This window comes from Solea senegalensis, linkage group LG6 (assembly GCF_019176455.1).
Source record: "Solea senegalensis isolate Sse05_10M linkage group LG6, IFAPA_SoseM_1, whole genome shotgun sequence".
NCBI lineage: Eukaryota > Metazoa > Chordata > Actinopteri > Pleuronectiformes > Soleidae > Solea > Solea senegalensis.
In genome coordinates this window covers 4,687,866-4,706,574 of record NC_058026.1, presented here as the reverse complement: position 1 = coordinate 4,706,574, position 18,709 = coordinate 4,687,866, and the positions used below count along the sequence as shown (strand labels likewise).

The 18,709-nt window shown below is 41.5% G+C and overlaps 3 protein-coding genes across 4 annotated transcripts; all 3 read left to right on the top strand.

Annotated features, from left to right (window-relative positions):
- LOC122771036 (target of Myb protein 1-like) lies at window positions 1-9,534 on the top strand. Of its 2 annotated transcripts, none has more exons than XM_044028327.1 (15): window positions 1-207; window positions 1,419-1,503; window positions 2,148-2,226; window positions 2,408-2,557; window positions 3,609-3,743; window positions 3,831-3,980; window positions 4,556-4,672; window positions 5,273-5,406; window positions 5,553-5,595; window positions 6,413-6,533; window positions 6,927-6,993; window positions 7,304-7,379; window positions 7,462-7,512; window positions 7,630-7,669; window positions 9,047-9,534. In XM_044028327.1, the coding sequence occupies exons 1-15, from the start codon at window positions 135-137 to the stop codon at window positions 9,199-9,201; spliced, it is 1,476 nt and encodes a 491-aa protein (XP_043884262.1). In that variant the 5' UTR covers window positions 1-134; the 3' UTR covers window positions 9,202-9,534. The 2 variants fall into 2 exon arrangements, with proteins under 2 accessions (XP_043884262.1, XP_043884261.1); XM_044028326.1 differs by having other exon boundaries at window positions 6,410-6,533.
- A 71-nt stretch (window positions 9,535-9,605) lies between these two features.
- Window positions 9,606-11,473, top strand: LOC122771038 (noggin-like). The gene has a single exon (XM_044028329.1). The coding sequence runs from the start codon at window positions 10,015-10,017 to the stop codon at window positions 10,876-10,878; it is 864 nt and encodes a 287-aa protein (XP_043884264.1). The 5' UTR covers window positions 9,606-10,014; the 3' UTR covers window positions 10,879-11,473.
- A 1,143-nt stretch (window positions 11,474-12,616) lies between these two features.
- get3 (guided entry of tail-anchored proteins factor 3, ATPase) lies at window positions 12,617-18,036 on the top strand. Its single transcript, XM_044028328.1, has 7 exons — window positions 12,617-12,800; window positions 14,751-14,898; window positions 15,340-15,488; window positions 16,023-16,173; window positions 16,285-16,392; window positions 17,341-17,538; window positions 17,621-18,036. The coding sequence occupies exons 1-7, from the start codon at window positions 12,658-12,660 to the stop codon at window positions 17,747-17,749; spliced, it is 1,026 nt and encodes a 341-aa protein (XP_043884263.1). The 5' UTR covers window positions 12,617-12,657; the 3' UTR covers window positions 17,750-18,036.
- The last annotated feature ends 673 nt before the right edge of the window (window positions 18,037-18,709 follow it).

Sequence of the window (18,709 nt, the reverse complement as noted above, 5' to 3'; positions counted from 1 at the left end):
AGCGCGTGCGCCTCTGTACCATCACACACACACACACACACACACACACGGAGCGATCAGGAAGCGACACCGTTTGTTCTCAACATTTGCGAAATTATCTTTAACACAGATTGGACACCCGGAAATTTGCGAGCATGTTTTCACTCGGGGAGACAATAGAGTTCCTCATAGGAAACTCTTTTTCAACGCCCGTCGGTCAGAGAATCGGTAAGTCAGCTGTTGCTTTCGAAAACTTGCTATTTACTTTATTAAATCGGGAGTTTGTGCTGCGTTTGATTCATTTGACATCACGTGTGTTATTTATATTGTAACTGAGACGTTTCTTTAAAAACTGAAAAATGTCTTAACATCAATAATGATAATAAGCTCCAAATTTGACAGAAACGTTAAAAAAACAAAGCGTCCGGAGCCAATGAACAAGAAGGGGCGGGCCTTAGAGTCTACACCCTGGCGTGCGATTGGCCACTTTATTTTGAGTGACAGCTCATGTTGCGAATAGGGGGAGTCGCCTGATGTTTCCTCTCACTTCCTCAGAGTCACAGATGTGTGTTGAGAAAAGTTGCACAGCTTTATATGCGCTATATGCGCTAAGTTTACTGCCGGTGAGTAAAAGTCACTTTTACACGTTTTCAAAATCCTCAAAATGACGGAATAAGTCAAACTGATACACTGAAGCAACAGTGAAACCAAGAGAAGATGGACAGTGATGAGTCAGAGACAATACTACACACACACACACACACACACACACACACTCTCATGACCTCTAGCTTCCTTATGCTTTATGCTCTCATCCATTTTCTCTCTTCTCACACATAAATGTCAGCTACTTCAGAGTCGAAAGAGAACAGAAGCAGCTGACAGTCACATGCAGTGGAGGGAGGAGAGGAGGGGGAGTGGATGGGATTAGAAAAGCAACAGTGAAGGTTGGGGAGCAGCAGGGAGGAGGAGGAGGAGGAGGAAGAGAGGGGAGTATGTTGGTGAAAAGGAATGACGGAGATTACGAGGAGCCTGTGAGGGTTGCAGTGCAAAGAAAGCTGGCTCAACCACAGTCTGTGTCAGAGTTGAAAACCTATTTTCTGAACCAGCAGTGAGATCATCTCAAGCACACACAGCCGGTTCAAGGCAGGCAAGAACTAATAAGTGGGCTGCTTTGGGCCCCCACTGATCACCTCGGCCCCACTATACTGTAGCTGTATGGAGAATTAAAGACATCTAGATATCTTCAGATAATATGTCGATATCTTAATAGTGCTGAGCTCAAATTATTTGGTTTTATTTTGGGGGCTGAAGATAGCTCATCAAAAAAAAACCCAGTTTGTGTGATTATTATTATTGTTTAGCGTCTGTTCCCACATCAGTAATATGTAATATCATATTCCTGTAACTTTTGCGTCATTGTCTTTCTCCGTGGACAGAGCGAGCAACCAGCGGCTCTCTGCAGACAGAGGACTGGAGCCTCAACATAGAGATCTGTGACATCATCAATGAGACGGATGAGGGGTAAGGATGCCAGTGAAAACTGACATTTATTTATACAGTTTATCCCATTGAGTACAACACAGAATTACAGCGTATTGCTTTCAACTAAGATCATTTTTTAAAAGGCTCTGTTTTTTACGAGTTTTGTTTATTTTTTGAACGGAAGCTTGCTGCAATACGCTTCCATAGACGAGAAGCTCCAGGAGGATCACGTAGCCCACTAGCCAAGTGTACTTGTATTTATATATTTGAAAGGTCCCAAAGAACGCAAAAACCTGTCTTTGTGAGGACATTTCATGTCTTGATACAAGACTTTCAACATGCATGTAAACGCACTAATGATTACGGGTTAAAAGAGGTAAATCAAAGGCGCAGATGATGCGTGATTAAGTTTATAATAATCCGAGCATCTGGTGCGTCCTGCTTAACCTGTCAGAGTAATTAGGACAGAGCGCAATTATCGAGGCCTCTGTGATTTATTTTTGCATCACAGTCTCTTCCTGTATGGTTTGGTTGTTTCCTTTTGCATCGCTGCTGCTGCTGCTGCTGCTGCTGCAACAACAGTGTTGCTACTGTTTGGTTTTTGTTTTAAGTCGCATGAGGGGGTGAAATGGACAAACAAGTGATAAAAAGCGAAAAAATAAGTTTCTTTTTTGTCCCACCAGCCCCAGGGATGCAGTCAAAGCGATCAAGAAGAGGATCGTCGGAAACAAGAACTTCAGCGAGATCATGTTGGCTCTCACTGTGAGTTATGTGCTTCAGGCTATTAATACTGTATTTATATGTCTTCTTCATTCTTTCATGAAATGAGGACCGCAGGGCATGAGAATGTACTTTGAAGGGCCTGAATGCCTCTTGCTGTGTAAGAAAACTGATTTTGAAGTAAATGTGAAACCAGATAAAATGATTTTTTTTTGCCGCGCAGGTTCTTGAGGCCTGTGTGAAGAACTGCGGCCACCGCTTCCACGTCCTGGTGGCGTCACAGGAGTTTATCGAAGGGGTTCTGGTTCGTTCCATTCTGCCCAAGTACAATCCACCCACAGCCCTGCATGACCGGGTTCTCAGCCTCATACAGGTGAGTGGACGTTATTGCTGAGACACTTTATTTCTAGAGCACAAACAACCAGGCTTTGACCAATGGGCTTTACAGAGTTAAAGGCACAGCAACATAAAGGGTATAAAATGTCAAAGTAAAATAGTAAAATAGTAACATAATAACATTAAATAACATGATAAAATCAAGATAGAAGTGACGTGAAGGCCAAAGAGAAGACGTGGGTCTTTAAAAGTGATTTAAAATGCTCAATGGTGGAGATTTAATTTCCATGGGTAACTCGCTCCAAAGTTTGGGGGCAGCTAAAGAAAAGGCCCGGGATTTTAGTCTGGATTTTGGCACATCTAAAATCCGCCTGTTATTTGGGATGGAGCGCGAAGAACAAGGAGTTCTGAGACGTAAGATGGTGCCAAACCGTTAAGAGCTTTAAAAACCAAATGATAAAATTTTAAAATCAATCCAAAAACACTCAAACACAGGGGCGACGTGGCTTCTTTTTCATTCTTCCTGTCAAAAGCTCTGAATCAACATACAGGGAATTACAATAATCCAGTTGAGATGTTATAAAAGCATGAATTAGAGTATATAAAACTTTAAGAGGGAGAAAAGAGTCAGGAAGGCCCGTCATATTTCCCCAGACCCTTTTGTTGTTGAGCTTGTTTTTGATTAAAAACACAAAATCAAGCAATGAATTACTTGATTTAAATTGAAATAATTGCTGGCACTATTCAGTTGTTTTATTTTAATTATGTCATTTTCTGTGTGTGTTTTAACTTTGTCTTCACCTTTGTGAGCATTAGAGAATTCATGTGTTTTCCCCTCTTGTTTTCTCGAGTACAACACTATTTCGTCTCCACAGTGTTTGTGGGTTATTGTGTGTGTGCTTGAACATGTAAGTAGCTTCACGCGCTCCTGTGCTACGTGGTGCAAAAGCAGGAACGTTAACCTAAGATAGAGTTGAGTTTGTCTTGCCTTCCGTGTCCTCGTCACATACACTATCATACACTGTCGTTTGGACTGGAGTCAGTCAGTCTCATTAGAGTTCATCATATGTCGTGCCTCCCTTGTGCAGTCATGGGCCGATGCGTTTCGCAACTCTCCGTCTTTGACCGGGGTGGTGCATGTGTACGACGACCTCCGGAGGCGAGGTCTGGAGTTCCCCATGACAGACCTGGACGCTCTGTCACCCATCCACACTCCAAACAGGGTGAGACTGTGTGATGACTTTAAAAAAAGAAGCACAGGAAGACAAAGCGCATGTTTTCACCGTGTCCTCTTTGAATTTATTCCACAGAGTATCCCAGAGAACGGAGCCCCGGATTCCTCTGCTGTCGCTCCTCCCTCACATCAGTCACAACCTCAAGCTCTGTCAGCAGCAAACGTTCAGATCACCGCGCCTCCACCTCAGGACAGCGAGCGACCGGCGACGCTCTCTGCAGAACAGGTGCTGCCTAATCACACGTCACACCTGCTAATGAGGTTTAGAACATAGAGAAAACTGGGTCAGGCTGATGATGAAATGATGAAAAGGAAAAAAAACACACTTCGAAAAACATGAACTACTCAACGGTTACCAATGTACACAGTTAAAACACAAGCAGAAAACAAATAAAAAGAGTCCACATTAATTTTACAAGCACATTGTGAAAATCAAGTGCATGTTGCAGTTTGGATTTGAAAGCGTTCATTGAAATAAACTCAGTTTCTTTCTATTCAACATATTCAATGCAACAGGTGCAGAATTAACAAAAAGCCTGTTTACCCAAGTATGGGCACAAATGATCTTGTGAACTATCACGTTAACCACAAAATACCTTAAACCCAAAGTGTCTTTTTAAGAAAAAAGGACAGATTAATATATTGTTCATCAACTGGAGTCAAAAACAGATTTAAATATACGTGCATTGTTGCCCAGTATTGCAGTGTTCAGGTAACAACAATGTATCACTGGTCCGACCGTGACTAGAAACAAATTTTAAGTAAAAGCGACGTGTTTGTGTGTGTCTGTATTTAATCCAGGAACAGAAGCTGCGTAGTGAGCTGTCACTGGTGAAGGGGAATCTGACGGTCATGTCTGAAATGCTCAATGAGCTCGTACCTGGACAGAGTCAGCCTGACGACACAGAGCTGCTACAGGTTTGTACTAGAGTTCTATAATTATTCATCCATCCATCAATCTCAGCTGACATAGGGCGAAAGGTGGGGTCACACCCTGGACACATAGAGACACATATTTCTATTTTCACATAGGAAGTCATGGGGGGAAAAACAAATTGGGGGGGAAACAAGAACATAATCTGAATCTGAATGTAATCAAATGCAAATTGAATTATCTACATTATTATATGAGAAAAGTCGTAAAGGCTTGCATAGCATAAGCTAATTGGCAGACATTTGCTTATTATAATAATAATATTATTATAATAACCTTTGCAAGGCTTTACGGCAAACTCTTCTAATTTAAATGAATTAGTCATATGTCAAATAAATGACAATAAATGACACCATTTTTACACTTCTTTTCCTTGGTTGTGTTTTGCTTATTCTGCCTGTACTGATTTCAAACCCTGGTTCCAAGTTGCATTTTTGTCAAATAAAGAAAAGAGAGAAAAAAAAAAAGGTGGGGATTTTAGTGTAACAGATGTGAAAAGCAGATGTAACACGATGAGGGAAAAAGGATGGGTAAGCAGGATCATAGGGAAAACTGACTGTTCTCTCCTGTCTCTGCCCAAGCAGCAGCTGTACTCTGTGTGCAGGAGCATGCAGACTCGGGTGGTGGAACTGATTCCACAGCTGCTGGATGAAGGATTTATTGAAGAGCTTCTCGTGATCAATGACGACCTCAACAACGCCTTCATACGCTATGAGAGGTGTGTTGCAGCCTAGTTTTTTGTTGTTTTGCTTTTGAACACTGTTTCACTTGTTTATATTTAAAGGTTAGGCACTACGGATTTAACTTTTAACTTTGTTCATAAGAATGTTCTTGTATTTCATGTTTTTTCTTGTTGTGTTTTAGGTTTGAAAGACTCAACAAGGCACAAAGTACAAATACGTCACAGGTACAACAGACCTTTCTCTTTTTTATGAAAAAATGAAAGCTATACAGTAATGCCACTTTTCCATTACACGGTCCCCGCTCACCTCGCCTCTCCTCGGCACGGCATGGCTCGACTCGTTTGGTTGGTTTTCCATGACAATATAGTACCTCCTCAACGTGGGCGGAGTCATCACAGCACGGCTGCATGAAATTGCCGTGACTTCGTTTTACACACACACAAACGAGTGACTTGTGAAGCAGTTATTTTCGCTATACTGAATCATTAGAATCAGTTAATTATAGTGCCGTCAGATTAATGGCCCTATAATGGGACATTTAGAATAGATAAAAATGCGCAATTTATTGCGATTAATCGCAAGTTAACTATGACATTAATGCGATTAATGGCAATGAAATATTTTAATTGTTGACATTAGTTCAGTACTTCCTGCATGAACGGAGCACAGACTCTATCAGACAGTCACTGAACTTAAATACAGCAGACTCCTCTGTTAAATATTGAGATTTTAAACATTTCCCTGGTAATTGTTGGAGATTAACGCATTTTTCAGGATTTTTAATTGATCTACAGTTTGGCATTGGTCAGTTTGATTCTTGTGTTGGACAAGAATCAAATTGGATCTGGTCCCTTGGAACCTCGCCAGAGCAGGTGCTAAAACATGTACCAGGTACTATCGCTAACGGAAAAGCAAAATAACCGTGCTATGGTGGGGCAAGTCGTGCAGGGACCGTGTAGTGGAAAAGCGGCATGAAAGAGAACACTCTCACAGTAGTTCAGTGTGACACCACCTGTGATGTGTCCTCCCTCCTCTCAGCAGAATTCCTCCAGCACTCCGAGCCTCGCCGACCGCAGTCGTGATCCTGAACCTGCCATCATCACAACAACCAGCCAACCAGCAGTCAGCACCGCGGCCGGTCAGAGGCAGTCGCCCAACCCCAGTGAGTGAACGTTAGTATATAGTACGGGTTTAACAAAACTGATGAAAATCGGTATTGAGTTGTGAAAGTAAAAGATATTTAATGTAATGAATCTGAACCGTAATGGCTTTATACGGCATGTGCACTCAGTTGCAATATCAAAACAACCAATGGTGGGGCGTCACCTAGGCAGGAAATGTTTAAGAGAAACAGTGGTTTTATGGTTACGTAACATGTGATGTTGTTTACAAAGTTGTTTATGGAGAAGCTGAGCAGATGATTATCTTCCCTCTGGCTCATACTGTACATGTTATTGGCGACAGTTTGAAATCCTGCTTTCTGTACATTACTCTTTATGAATGTTGTTGTTTCTGTTCCTGTTTGACTTAACGTAGTTCACCCTCTGCTTTGCAGAAGAGGAGGAAGAGTTTGACATGTTTGCTCAGACCAGAGGCAGCTCGCTGGCTGAGCAGAGGAAATGGTAAGTTTTTAACTAACCGGTGACAGAAAGACACACAGTCATATCATGATATGTGCCGGCAAGTTAGCGAGTGTTTATTTGTGTGCAGAGCCTTGAATATACAATTAGGGTCAAGGCCCGTATTTTATTTTATTTTATTTTATTTTATTTTATTTTATTTTATTTTATTTTATTTTATTTTATTTTATTTTATTTTATTTTATTTTATTTTTATTCTATTTTCATCTCTTATCTGAGCTGTTGTGAAAGTGTGTTTCCCCCCTGGGGGAGGAATAAAGTCATTCAATTCAATTCTGATGTGTGTGTCCAGTGTCATATATGAGGACCCAGGAGCTGTGGAGGGCCTCGCTGGAGCACTGGACACAAGGCTGCAGGTCACAGGAGGAGTGAGTATTTCACAGTAACTCACAAATATTCTGGTTGCACACGATACACTACAACTTCCTGTCTTTATTCCTTTTTCCCCAGACAAAAGACGCTTTGCAGAACAATATTGACAAATGGTTACCCAGTGACCTGGTAAGACTATGATGATGATGATGATGATGGTGGTGATGATGAAACATAAGCCCTGTGCTGTGTATGTGTGATGGAAATATGATGTGACGTAAAAACCGTTGTGTCTGGAAAATGCAGGAAGAGCAGTCCTCGGTTTGCGAGGGAGTGTCCAGTGAAGGTATGTAACTAGCCACCATTCACTTGAGCATAAAGATGGAGTTCCATACACACATACTAACCATACAAACATTTATATGTTTAAAAACCGAGTAAAGCAAATACAGACTTTCTCCTCTTCATATATTATACATGTCAGAAAATAGTGGCTGAGAACGAAAAATAGTGATGGGAAGTCCGGCTCTTTTCAAAGATTCGCTTCTTTTGACTCGGCTCCCTTCGAACTCCCAAACGGCTCTTCACTTAGTCTCACTCAGAACACACAAACCCAACGTTTGTGTGTTTTTAAATCAATGTTTTCATCAAAGCCTTAGTTTTATGCTTTTTTCATTACAAAAAATGCACAGTTACTATTTTTTTTAACATTTTAATCAAACCTTTAAATGAACAACTGAACACAGAACCTGCACCTGCAAACCTAACCAACCGAACCCTGCACTGAGCTTTGCAGTCTCCAACATCTTTGAAATGCAGCCACATGCTGCTTCTTTTTCGGTTTTCCCTCGTTTCAAGAATGTCGATTTCGAAATCTGGATCCCCCGTCTCTCTGTCGCTCTGTGTGAACCTGGGACTGTACCACTTCCCTGGCTGTGTTCGTGGCGTCTGACCCCCTTCCTTCTTTTACATAATGGTATGATCCTTTCAGCAGCGCTGTCACTTAATACACCAGACATTTCAGTGCTTTATGTTGGATATTAACACACGTTTTGACGATTTTTTAAGTCTTTTTAAGGGATCTACAGTTTGACATTGTTCGGTTTGATTCTTGTGTCGGACGTCTTGCTCATCACTGAGAGTCTGTCCACGTCACGCATAGTGTCGGCTTAGCTCGCTTGGAGCAGAGCAGTCAGAGCAGGTGCTAAAAAAAAGTACCAGGCACCAGGTACTATCACTAGTGGAAAAATAAAAAAAGCTGTGCCGTGCCAGGACCATGTAGTGGAAAAAACGGCAAAAGTAACGTTGTTATATCTCTTCATTCTGACTTTAACGCTGTTGTGTAGAGTTACATTACATTACATTACATTACATGTCATGTCATTTAGCAGACGCTTTTATCCAAAGCGACTTACAATGGAATCAAGTACAATTAGCCAGGGGTGGAATCGAACTTGCGACCATGATGTCTTTGGTACACGAGGTAGGGTCTTAACCACTGAGCCACTCCACCCCCAGTTCACACATTGCCGGTTGAACCTGTCGGCTCCGTGCGGCGCTCTGTGTTTATCAGTATCGCCGTATTTTGTTCTCATGTGGCCCAGAGACATTCCCGCTCTGCACATGGGAAGTGACAACTGATGAGGCAGAACGCAGAAGAGCAGATGTTTTGCACCAAAGCTTTACGTGTGAATGTCTCTCTCTCTCTCTCTCTCTGTCTCAGAATTTGACAAGTTTCTGCAGGACCGGGCAAAGATGGCAGACCACAGCGACCGGGAGCCCCACACTGTGCCGCCCTCGGCGTCCAGGCCGCTGCCGCTGTCGACCCGGCAACAGGAAAAATCAGACGGCTCTCATGACCAGCTTTTTTCACTCTGAATATAAAGATATAGAAGAGGAATGAATGGAAGTCAAAGGCAAACATACAGACATGCTGTGCCAAGTCAAGTTTGCTCTGAAAGTACACACACACCTGACACTACACAGCTAGTGCCTGATCAACTCACATACATAAATCTAGTTTTCACGTGGATGTATTTATGATATGTACTATATTGTCCTACAGATGTAAACAAAAACATGTTTTTAAAGTTAAATATAATGTTAAATATATATATATATATATATTTTATATGCCACGGCGTGCCTTTGAGCGAGACAGCTGATTTTGTGTCGATGAGAATAAACAGGACATTGTCCTGCTAACATGTTTCCTCAGTCGTTTTCCCTTTGATGCCATGAAGTGACTTTCCCCCCCAGGCCTGTTTTTTAAGTACAGTCTTTGTGTGAAAAAGCTCTTATTTATTATTTCTCAAGATCACTTATCTGAGGTTGCTGACACAACCCCACCAAATCGAGGTCAGATTGTTTTCCGCTTGCTCCGTCACATGGGGGGGGTTCTCCTTTTAATTCTGGTAATGAACACATCAGCGTGAACCAAAACCAAAGCAGCCGTGTTTTTGCATTAGTGAGTTAGCCGAAACATCAGAGCCTTGAATGAGAAGTGGGAGCTCAGGTGGCTCTTTGGCCACTTTCCATAATATGTCTGCTGTTTTGTGTGATAAGACCTTAATGTCCTCATGTTATTGTTTAAAAGCTCAAGGATGTCTGGTGCTGAGTACACAGAGTTCCCGAAGCAGACAGAGGAGAACCTGTAAGTGAACTTCGATTTCATAGTCCAGACCTAACATCATGCCTGGACCACTCAACTGTGTCTGTCTCTGCTGGATTTCTGTGTCCTTCCTTCTACATGGACTTCAAGCATTTACCTCGAATATTTCAAACCAGCATCAGCTTCCAAATGTGACTGTTGTTGAAGGTCAGGAGAACGCTGGCTGGGGTTCACCTTTCCTTCAGCTGAGAGCCAGTCTACCGTCCTTCTCACAGTCAATGCGTCCATATGCTCTGCTGACAAACATGGAGGATTATCACAGGATGCCCAAACCCAGACATCGCCGGCCTTCTCGCCTCCTGCGTCTCCTGGGATCGTCTTTTGACCCATTCTGGATGTCCGTGGAGCAGCCACCTGACACCTCTGGGGGTCACGGTGGAGACACTCTGCATGTCCAAATACTCAACCACAGCATAATCAAAGAGAAGTCCAGCCTGAGAGAGGCTGCAGCAAACCAACACCAGAGGCTTGAGGTGGAAGCTGCAGCTCTGGACCTCGGTCCTCTGCCCCCAGACGTTGCCAGTTCATTTCGATCATGGTTGGTGCGCTCTGCCACATGCGAGTTGCACTACCGGTGGAAAGATCTGGGCCCAGCTTTCTGGCCCCGCTGGTTGCGGCAGACTGACTGTGGTAGCTCAGACAGAATGGGAAGCTGCTCTTTTCCCAGTGGGATGGAGTGTGTGAGAGCAAAGACAGCGCACGTAAAGATTCTGGCTTGGCACTGCCTGGAAATCCGAGATGGTGGTGATGGATCTACAGAGATGAAGAGTGAGCGGAATAATGGCAGCACAGATGTGGAGGAGACAAGTGAGGCAGTGAAAAGTTGTTTATGGAGCCAAGTGCCTTATCCTGTGGTCACGGCATGTAAATGTTCATGTAAATGAGGCAGATTTCATAACATGATGTACGTCTTTCTGTCATCAGTTAGTTAAACTTAGCATTTCCGCTGGTCTGAGCAAACATGTCCAGATTTCAATCCTCATTTGCAGCTGTGTGTCTATATGTACATATCATTTGAGCTGATTTGAGCCACGATGTCAGAGGTCCAGTATTTTCATGTTTCTAGCTTTGAGCAGAACATAATAAACATATTTTCTTTTAGCAACATCACTTGAAAACCAACTGGTTGTGAAGTTAGGCGCATATGCAGAGATGAATTGCTCCGTGCCTCTACTCTACTAATATTTCAAGCTTTCTGTCGCAGACTTTCCCTAAAATAAATGTCTGATGTATGAACAAGTTGATAGATCTGTGGTTTTAGTGTGTTTCACTGTGTTGTAGGTTTGTCTGCTTAAGTCTAAATTTGTTCTTCTGAGAAACCCCGCCCAACGCAATGATGTCAAACCCAAATAAAAGCGAAATATTTGACCATCTGTTGTGTCATGTGAATAATGTTAAACTTAATTGTTAAAATAAAGTTAATTCTTCTTGTATTCTCCCCTGTGTGACATAAATAAATAAAATACAGGTCGTCGTTGAGATGGTGATACAAATTATTTATTATGCAGAAGTTTACATATTTTAATATTGCTGTTCTCTTTTTTTGCATGAAATTGATTTGAAGCTTTTTAACCCTTAGTGGCACGATCTGTGTTGCAGGTGCACCCTTGGTAAATTGCAGTGGGAATAATAACACCGTGCTCTCATCTTAAGAGTGTGTGTTTATAGGTCAAATCTTCAGGCTTTACAGAATGTGTAGAATATACCATTTTTCTTCCATTTTGTTCATATAAACGAGCCAAGCAAACTTGTGATGAAAAAATGTGATGTATTTCCAAATTCAACCCGATTTTTAAAACATTGGAGTACCTTTTGCCCAGGTGTGTTTATATATTTGGTGAAAATGGAAACAAAAATCATGTCATCAGATTGCCTATATGCTATGAAAAAAAATAAAATAAAAGGATATGAAACACTCTATATTGCGCAGTCTTTTAGCCAGAGGTGTAAAGTAATTAATTGTGTGTTACCGTAATTGAGTAGGTTTATTGTGTAAGTAATTTGTAATTTTACTTTTACACAACACCCCAACGAAAGAACCCCAACTTTCACTCTGAGTAAATTTTAAACAAGCTACTTTTTTACCTAAACTTGAGTACATTGTTAGACCAGTACTTTTACTTGTACTGAAGCAAAATAGTGGTACTTTTACTGGAGTAGGATTTTTCAGCACTCTTTCCACCTCTGCTTATAGCTTATGTAATGGGGTTCTAAGGTGTTCGAAGGGTTCAAAATGCTTTGGCAAACAAGACAAACACAGGTCACTTGGGGACAGATACAAGAGAAACGCAAAAAATGCAAAGACACACAATTTAGAACAGCAAATATCAAATATTTATGAGCAAAATTATATAAAACCAAAAGGGAAGACGTTACACAAGAGCAGATAAGAGCAAAAAAAAATGGGGATAAAAGGAGTAGAGGAGAGCGGTTATAGGAAGTATTTTTTTATGTTATACTGGCATAGTTTTAAACGCTAATATTCTTTATTAAATAATGAAACACTTTATTTACAACCTCTCTGTTTTGTTTCATGTTTCAAATTCACACCAGTTACTCGAGTTTAGACTCGGAGTCCAAAAAAAGTCCGAGTGTCCTTGAACGCAGCAGAGTCGGCGGCTCGTCCCACATGAGCTCTGTGCGTCTCACTGTACACAGACAAGATGGCAGCTTCGTTGGAAGATGAATTTGAAGATGCGCCCGATGTGGAGCCGTTAGAACCAACTCTGAAGAATATCATCGAGCAGAAATCACTCAAGTGGATATTTGTTGGGGGAAAGGGCGGCGTTGGTAAAACGACATGTAGGTAAGTTTGAAGGGGGAGACGCTCGTTTGCATCCTGGTTTCGCTAGCGTAGCTCACACGTAGCCTAGCTAGTTAAAGTTAGCCGTCAGTCAATGCGAGATGACGTGGGTAATCACTGTCAATCTATAAATCGGATGTATTCATAACACATATCCAGTTAGTGTTAATGTTCTCCCCGAAGACGCACTGTCGTTTAAACAAAATTAGCGATTCATTGAAAACCGGTCACACAGAAGCTCGCTGTCGGTTCACCGGCTAGTCACGAGCTAACGTTAGCTGTTTGACACATGACACTCAACTGAGCAGGTGGATATTAACGCCTGGGCTGCTTGATATTCGGAAAACATGGGATAATATTTAGTTATTTTGCGATGACATTACGACTTGAGATCGTTAATGACATTCAGTCTGAATGAGTTCGCTGCTAACTTGTAGACGCAGGCAGTGACTCAATCAACGCTGACACGAAATGAAATTGACTAGCATTATGTCTATTCCAGCCACACGTAATCAGAACCACTCCTGACGAAAAGAAAAACAATTATTTTTAGTCTTAAACATTAATGTAAATCAGTTGTCTAACCAATTCTCCGAGTTGTTGTAGCGTGGAGGTTTTGCAGTGTGATAGGGTAATTAAGTTAAGTAAGGAAGTGCCTTCATATTGTAAGAAAATACTGAATTAAAACAAAAAATGTTAATATATATTAATGGTTAGTTATTGGCTAAACAAAACTAGCACAGTGAACAGCGTGCATATAGCAGGTCATGCAGTCATCATAGTTTGGGATGGGAATCAGTATCGGTCCAATACTGGTCAAAATCAGTGGACTGGATATTGGACAGATACAAATGTAAAAACCAGTACCATCAAAAATCCTATATATTTCATGCTGCACTATGCACAGACTGTACAAATTTAAATATCAGCAAAAACATTTCAGCTGAGTCATGTTTGGGCTGTTTATTTCTTCATTTTTTTGGGAGAATAATATTTGTTACACAGTTGGACAACTGTGTTTTTGTTGTTAATAGCTTCATATGTTCATAAATGGTCTAAAATTAATGTACTGGACTAATATTGGTATAGGTAGACACTCAAGTTTGTGATGTCAGTATTGGACACAAAATAGTGGTGTCAGTATTTATAATGTTGATCTCATGATTGTGATACATTTTCAACATATTTTGATGCCCTATTCACAGCTTGTTTGTTCACCCATTAAACATGTTGTATATCCAAGTAAAGGGTTCATTTGTATTTATATTAAACTATCAACTTTCCCAAGGTAAAGATACACTTGCTAGCTGTCTTGTATTAACTTAAGCTGGTGAACACTGCAGAAGAGCCTCAGCTCACATGTTTCCTCTAACTGGTGCTGAGACAGTTTTAAAATCTCCTTCTCCTTCATACAGGGTGCATAACAGTTTTACAATAACCTTACCTCTTATTGTCATTTCTATTTACTGTACAACATGGAAGTGTTGCTTAAACACTTTGACCTGAAAGTAGGAGAAGGAGATGAAGGAGAAAACATATAAAGTTGCAGTACTGTTGCTGGAGAATAACAAACACGATGGCGTCAGCAAGACCCGCTTTTGGACTGACAAAGAGACGACCTTCATGCTTGGGCAGCTGAAGGAACTAAATATTCCATATCACCACTTTGCTGTTAGTTTATTTCTGTGACGTAATAGGTCAACAGGAAATTGAAAGCACTAGTTTATAGAGCGATGCAGTGCCACCAATGAAGGCAGAGGCAGACATACACGTTCAATAAATTGTATTTCTCCCCCCTGCATGTATAACCGGACTCGGCAAAATGCCCAATTGCCTGACTCAGTCGAGCTATGGCCACAGCTCCATTAAGCAGTACATGTAAATGTTATGACTCATCCTCTTTGCCTGCTCTACACGCCTGTCTGATAAACCCCATCTGTGTCATTTGTTCAGCTGTAGTTTGGCTGTCCAACTGGCTGCAGTCAGGGAGAGCGTTCTCATCATTTCCACTGATCCTGCCCATAACATCTCTGACGCCTTTGACCAGAAGTTTTCAAAGGTTCCTACCAAGGTCAAGGGCTATGACAACCTATTTGCAATGGTAAGTCAGCCTGCAACCATGAGCAAGGGATTAATATATATATATATATGTGTATATATATATATATATATATATATATATATATATATATATATACATATATATATATATACACATATATACATATACATATATATACATATATATATACATACACACACACATACATATCCAGATATCTCCGTCACACAGAAGGCAGAGTAATCTGCCTAGCTCATGTCATGACCCACAAACAAACTGAATAAAAAGCTACCTCTGTTATCGTAGATATTAACTGTTTATAAAAGGAAGTCTAGTGCAGGAGATCAGTATCTCCTCTGTGGTCATGAGTCACATTTGAGTCTCACAAACACAAACCACCATTGTGTTACAACCAGAATCACCAGAGGCTCCAAAAACATAGTCAACTTGACCTGATGTTTTTCTTTTGTGTGAGTGCAGGAGATCGACCCGAGCCTGGGTGTGGCAGAGCTTCCTGACGAGTTCTTTGAAGAAGACAATATGCTCAGTATGGGCAAGAAGATGATGCAGGAAGCCATGAGTGCCTTCCCCGGCATCGACGAAGCCATGAGCTACGCAGAGGTTATGAGGTGAGACAGGCAGGTCAATACAGAGGCAAAGCACTCTCATCCATTGATGCATTTACCTTTCATTGTTTGTACTGTGTGCAGTAGGCTCAGGGAATGTCGGCACATAACAGCAAGGCTTAAAAAGCTACTCGGCATCACCCCCTCTGCACAGAGCTTGCATGCTCTTTTGCAGTTGCTGTTTCTTCAGTTTGTGCATCTAGGATATCAAGCACAAAGCAATATTACCAGAGAGATTGTGCCTGCCTGCAGTTAGTTATTCTTGTCATATCATTAGCTAAGTTTACATGGACACAAGTGACAGTGCAGCCTCTCCTGCTTCTACCTTCAAAGAATTGGCCAACACTGCATGTGTCAAAATAGTCGATAAATCCCAATCGGATCAAATCTTTTCGGGCTCAAGAAATTTTGCACATAGTAAATGATGAGATTTCTTTACCACGAGAGCTTCATTACATACTACGACTGAGCCACGAAAGACAATTTGTGTGCCAGTTATGGGGTAAACCAACGTAACACTATCTACTTGTGTCTTAGGTTAGTTAAAGGAATGAACTTCTCCGTCGTGGTCTTTGACACTGCCCCCACTGGCCACACACTGAGGTTGCTAAACTTCCCCACCATTGTGGAGCGTGGGCTGGGCCGCCTCATGCAGATCAAGAACCAGATCAGCCCATTCATCTCCCAGGTGAGGAAGGGAAAAGCCGGTCCAATTTACCATTCATTTACCAGTGAACGCTTTGAATCAACATGTGGTTTTTTTTAAGCTAATGTTTTGTCTCTGTTCATGTGTGTGTAGATGTGTAACATGCTCGGTCTGGGTGACATGAACGCAGACCAGCTTGCCTCTAAACTTGAAGAGACCCTGCCGGTTATTCGCTCAGTCAGCGAGCAGTTCAAAGACCCTGTAAGTCGCACAAATGTTATATAGGGCTCGATTAATCGATTACTAAAGTAACTGTCGACTATTTTGATAATCGATTCATCAGTTTGAGTGTTTAGTTTCAATAATTAAAACAAAATTGTCTGGTTTTTCACCCTTTTTAAATGTGAATATTTCTGGTTTCTTTGCTCCATGTAACAAAGAAGTCATTAAAACGAGTACCTTATATCTTCCGTGTTTGGTGAACACTGATCAACATTTTCTGACCAAACAAGTACTCAATTAATTGAGAAAATAATCAACGGATGAATTGATTTTCATTTATTGAAGTTACTCATTAGTTGCAGCTCTACAACGTTATTGTTTCAGATACTGTTGAGTTGATTTAATGTTGTAACATTTGTCCTATATTTCGTCGAGAGAAGTAACAACAGCACGGTTTCACCCCAGTTGAACCCGGTTATTTAAAACTGTTGTGCTATTTTATTCAAACCATCACAAAGCTGATTAAGTCTATCAGCTCCACACGTGACTCTGTTTCTCAGTACTGTGGTGTTCAGACACCCATTGCAACATTTGCAAGCTCCACACAGGAAATGATCCATTTTTATGCCGAGACAGACGAAGTAAAGTGAGACGGCTGTAAACAGGCGTGACTGAAAATATAAAGAACCGCCCATGAAAAGATTCAGAAATTAATTCTAATGTAACATTTTGCATGCAAATGATGTTCTATCATGATGCAGAATAAAAACCCGACTGCAGCTTTAAGCATTAATGTGATGACTTTTTTTCCCCTGTAGTTATTTGTTTTAGTGTCGGTTCTTGCATTATTCAGGTTATCCACCAACAGCATCTTCTTTTTATTGTATTATCCGCTGTTGAGCTGTGTGTTTACAGAGAGATTTTAGCAGTTGTTTTAAAGCCTTTCTGTAAATGTGATGTAACCTTTCCCTCCTCCCGTCCCCGCAGGAACAGACCACCTTCATCTGCGTTTGTATTGCCGAGTTCCTCTCTCTGTACGAGACGGAGCGGCTGATCCAGGAACTGGCCAAGTGTCGCATCGACACACACAACATCATCGTTAACCAGCTCGTTTTCCCTGATGCAGAGAGGCCGTGCAAAATGTGCGAAGCCCGCCATAAAATTCAGTCCAAGTATTTAGATCAGGTAAGAGTCGGGGGGAGTAAATTCAGCTGCAGTAACAAAACCAAAGTATTTCTGATTTTAAATACTGCCTTCTCCCTGACAGATGGAGGACCTGTATGAAGATTTCCACATAGTCAAGTTGCCGCTGTTGCCCCATGAAGTTCGAGGCGCCGACAAGGTCAACACGTTCTCTCAGCAACTCCTGGAACCCTACAAACCCCCAAATAAGTGATCTCCTTCTCTACTGGACTGCCCCTCTGCCCTCCCAACAGACCAGTCTGTGTGTGTACCCCTCCCTCCCTCCCTCCCTCCCCACTCAGACCAGCCTCAAACCCCACTGTAACAGCCTAAAGATGATCCACTCAGACCTCATTCAGACCTGGTATTAACATCTGTCCTGAGTGAACAGGTCTGAACACACTCAATGCTTCCTGAATGCGTCTTTAGATCTGATGATTTAAAAAAAAAACACATTCAGGGGACACATGTGGCCCCCACTGCAGTTTCACAGTGAACTGAAAGTTGTTTTTTTTTTTAACACTCCTCAGGGCCCATGTGTTGATTTATTTGTCGCCACCACACAACATCAACGCTGATCAACACATGATTTCTGTTTAAAATCTGTTTAAAAATGTTGCAGCAGCGCGAGCGGAGCTTTGATTCCCTCTGCTGGCTCCATCTCGTCCACCTTCCACTCACGCCGACACACAGACTCGTTAAAAACACGATTATTGTTCATCACATCTGTGCGTATATATAAGTGGTCTCAGGAGCCGCATTCAGGACGCCGTTTAATGCCAGGTGTGAACAGTAGAGCTGCGCGATGTGGTCCAAATAACATGATATAGCAAATTTGTGATTGTGACATGATCTTAAATGTGATTTTTTTTTTTTCCCTAAAAACAACAAATATTTGTCATGTTTTGGAGATTGTCAACAAAAAAAACATATCTTCTCATCTGAAAAGCAAGATTTGTGTCGTGTCCATTATGGTACGGTTCAGTTTGGTACGGTTTGGAGTGGTAAAGCCCCGGGTCAGGCTGAGGTACTGTGCTGAATGACGGTCTACCTCCACCCTGACCGTAACATACCGTTTTACTCTAGAAACCTTAAGAGAAGGGTGCCACAAAAATGGTCTTATTATTCCTAATGGAAATGCAAAAACATACGTACAGTACTGACCAGTTCCACT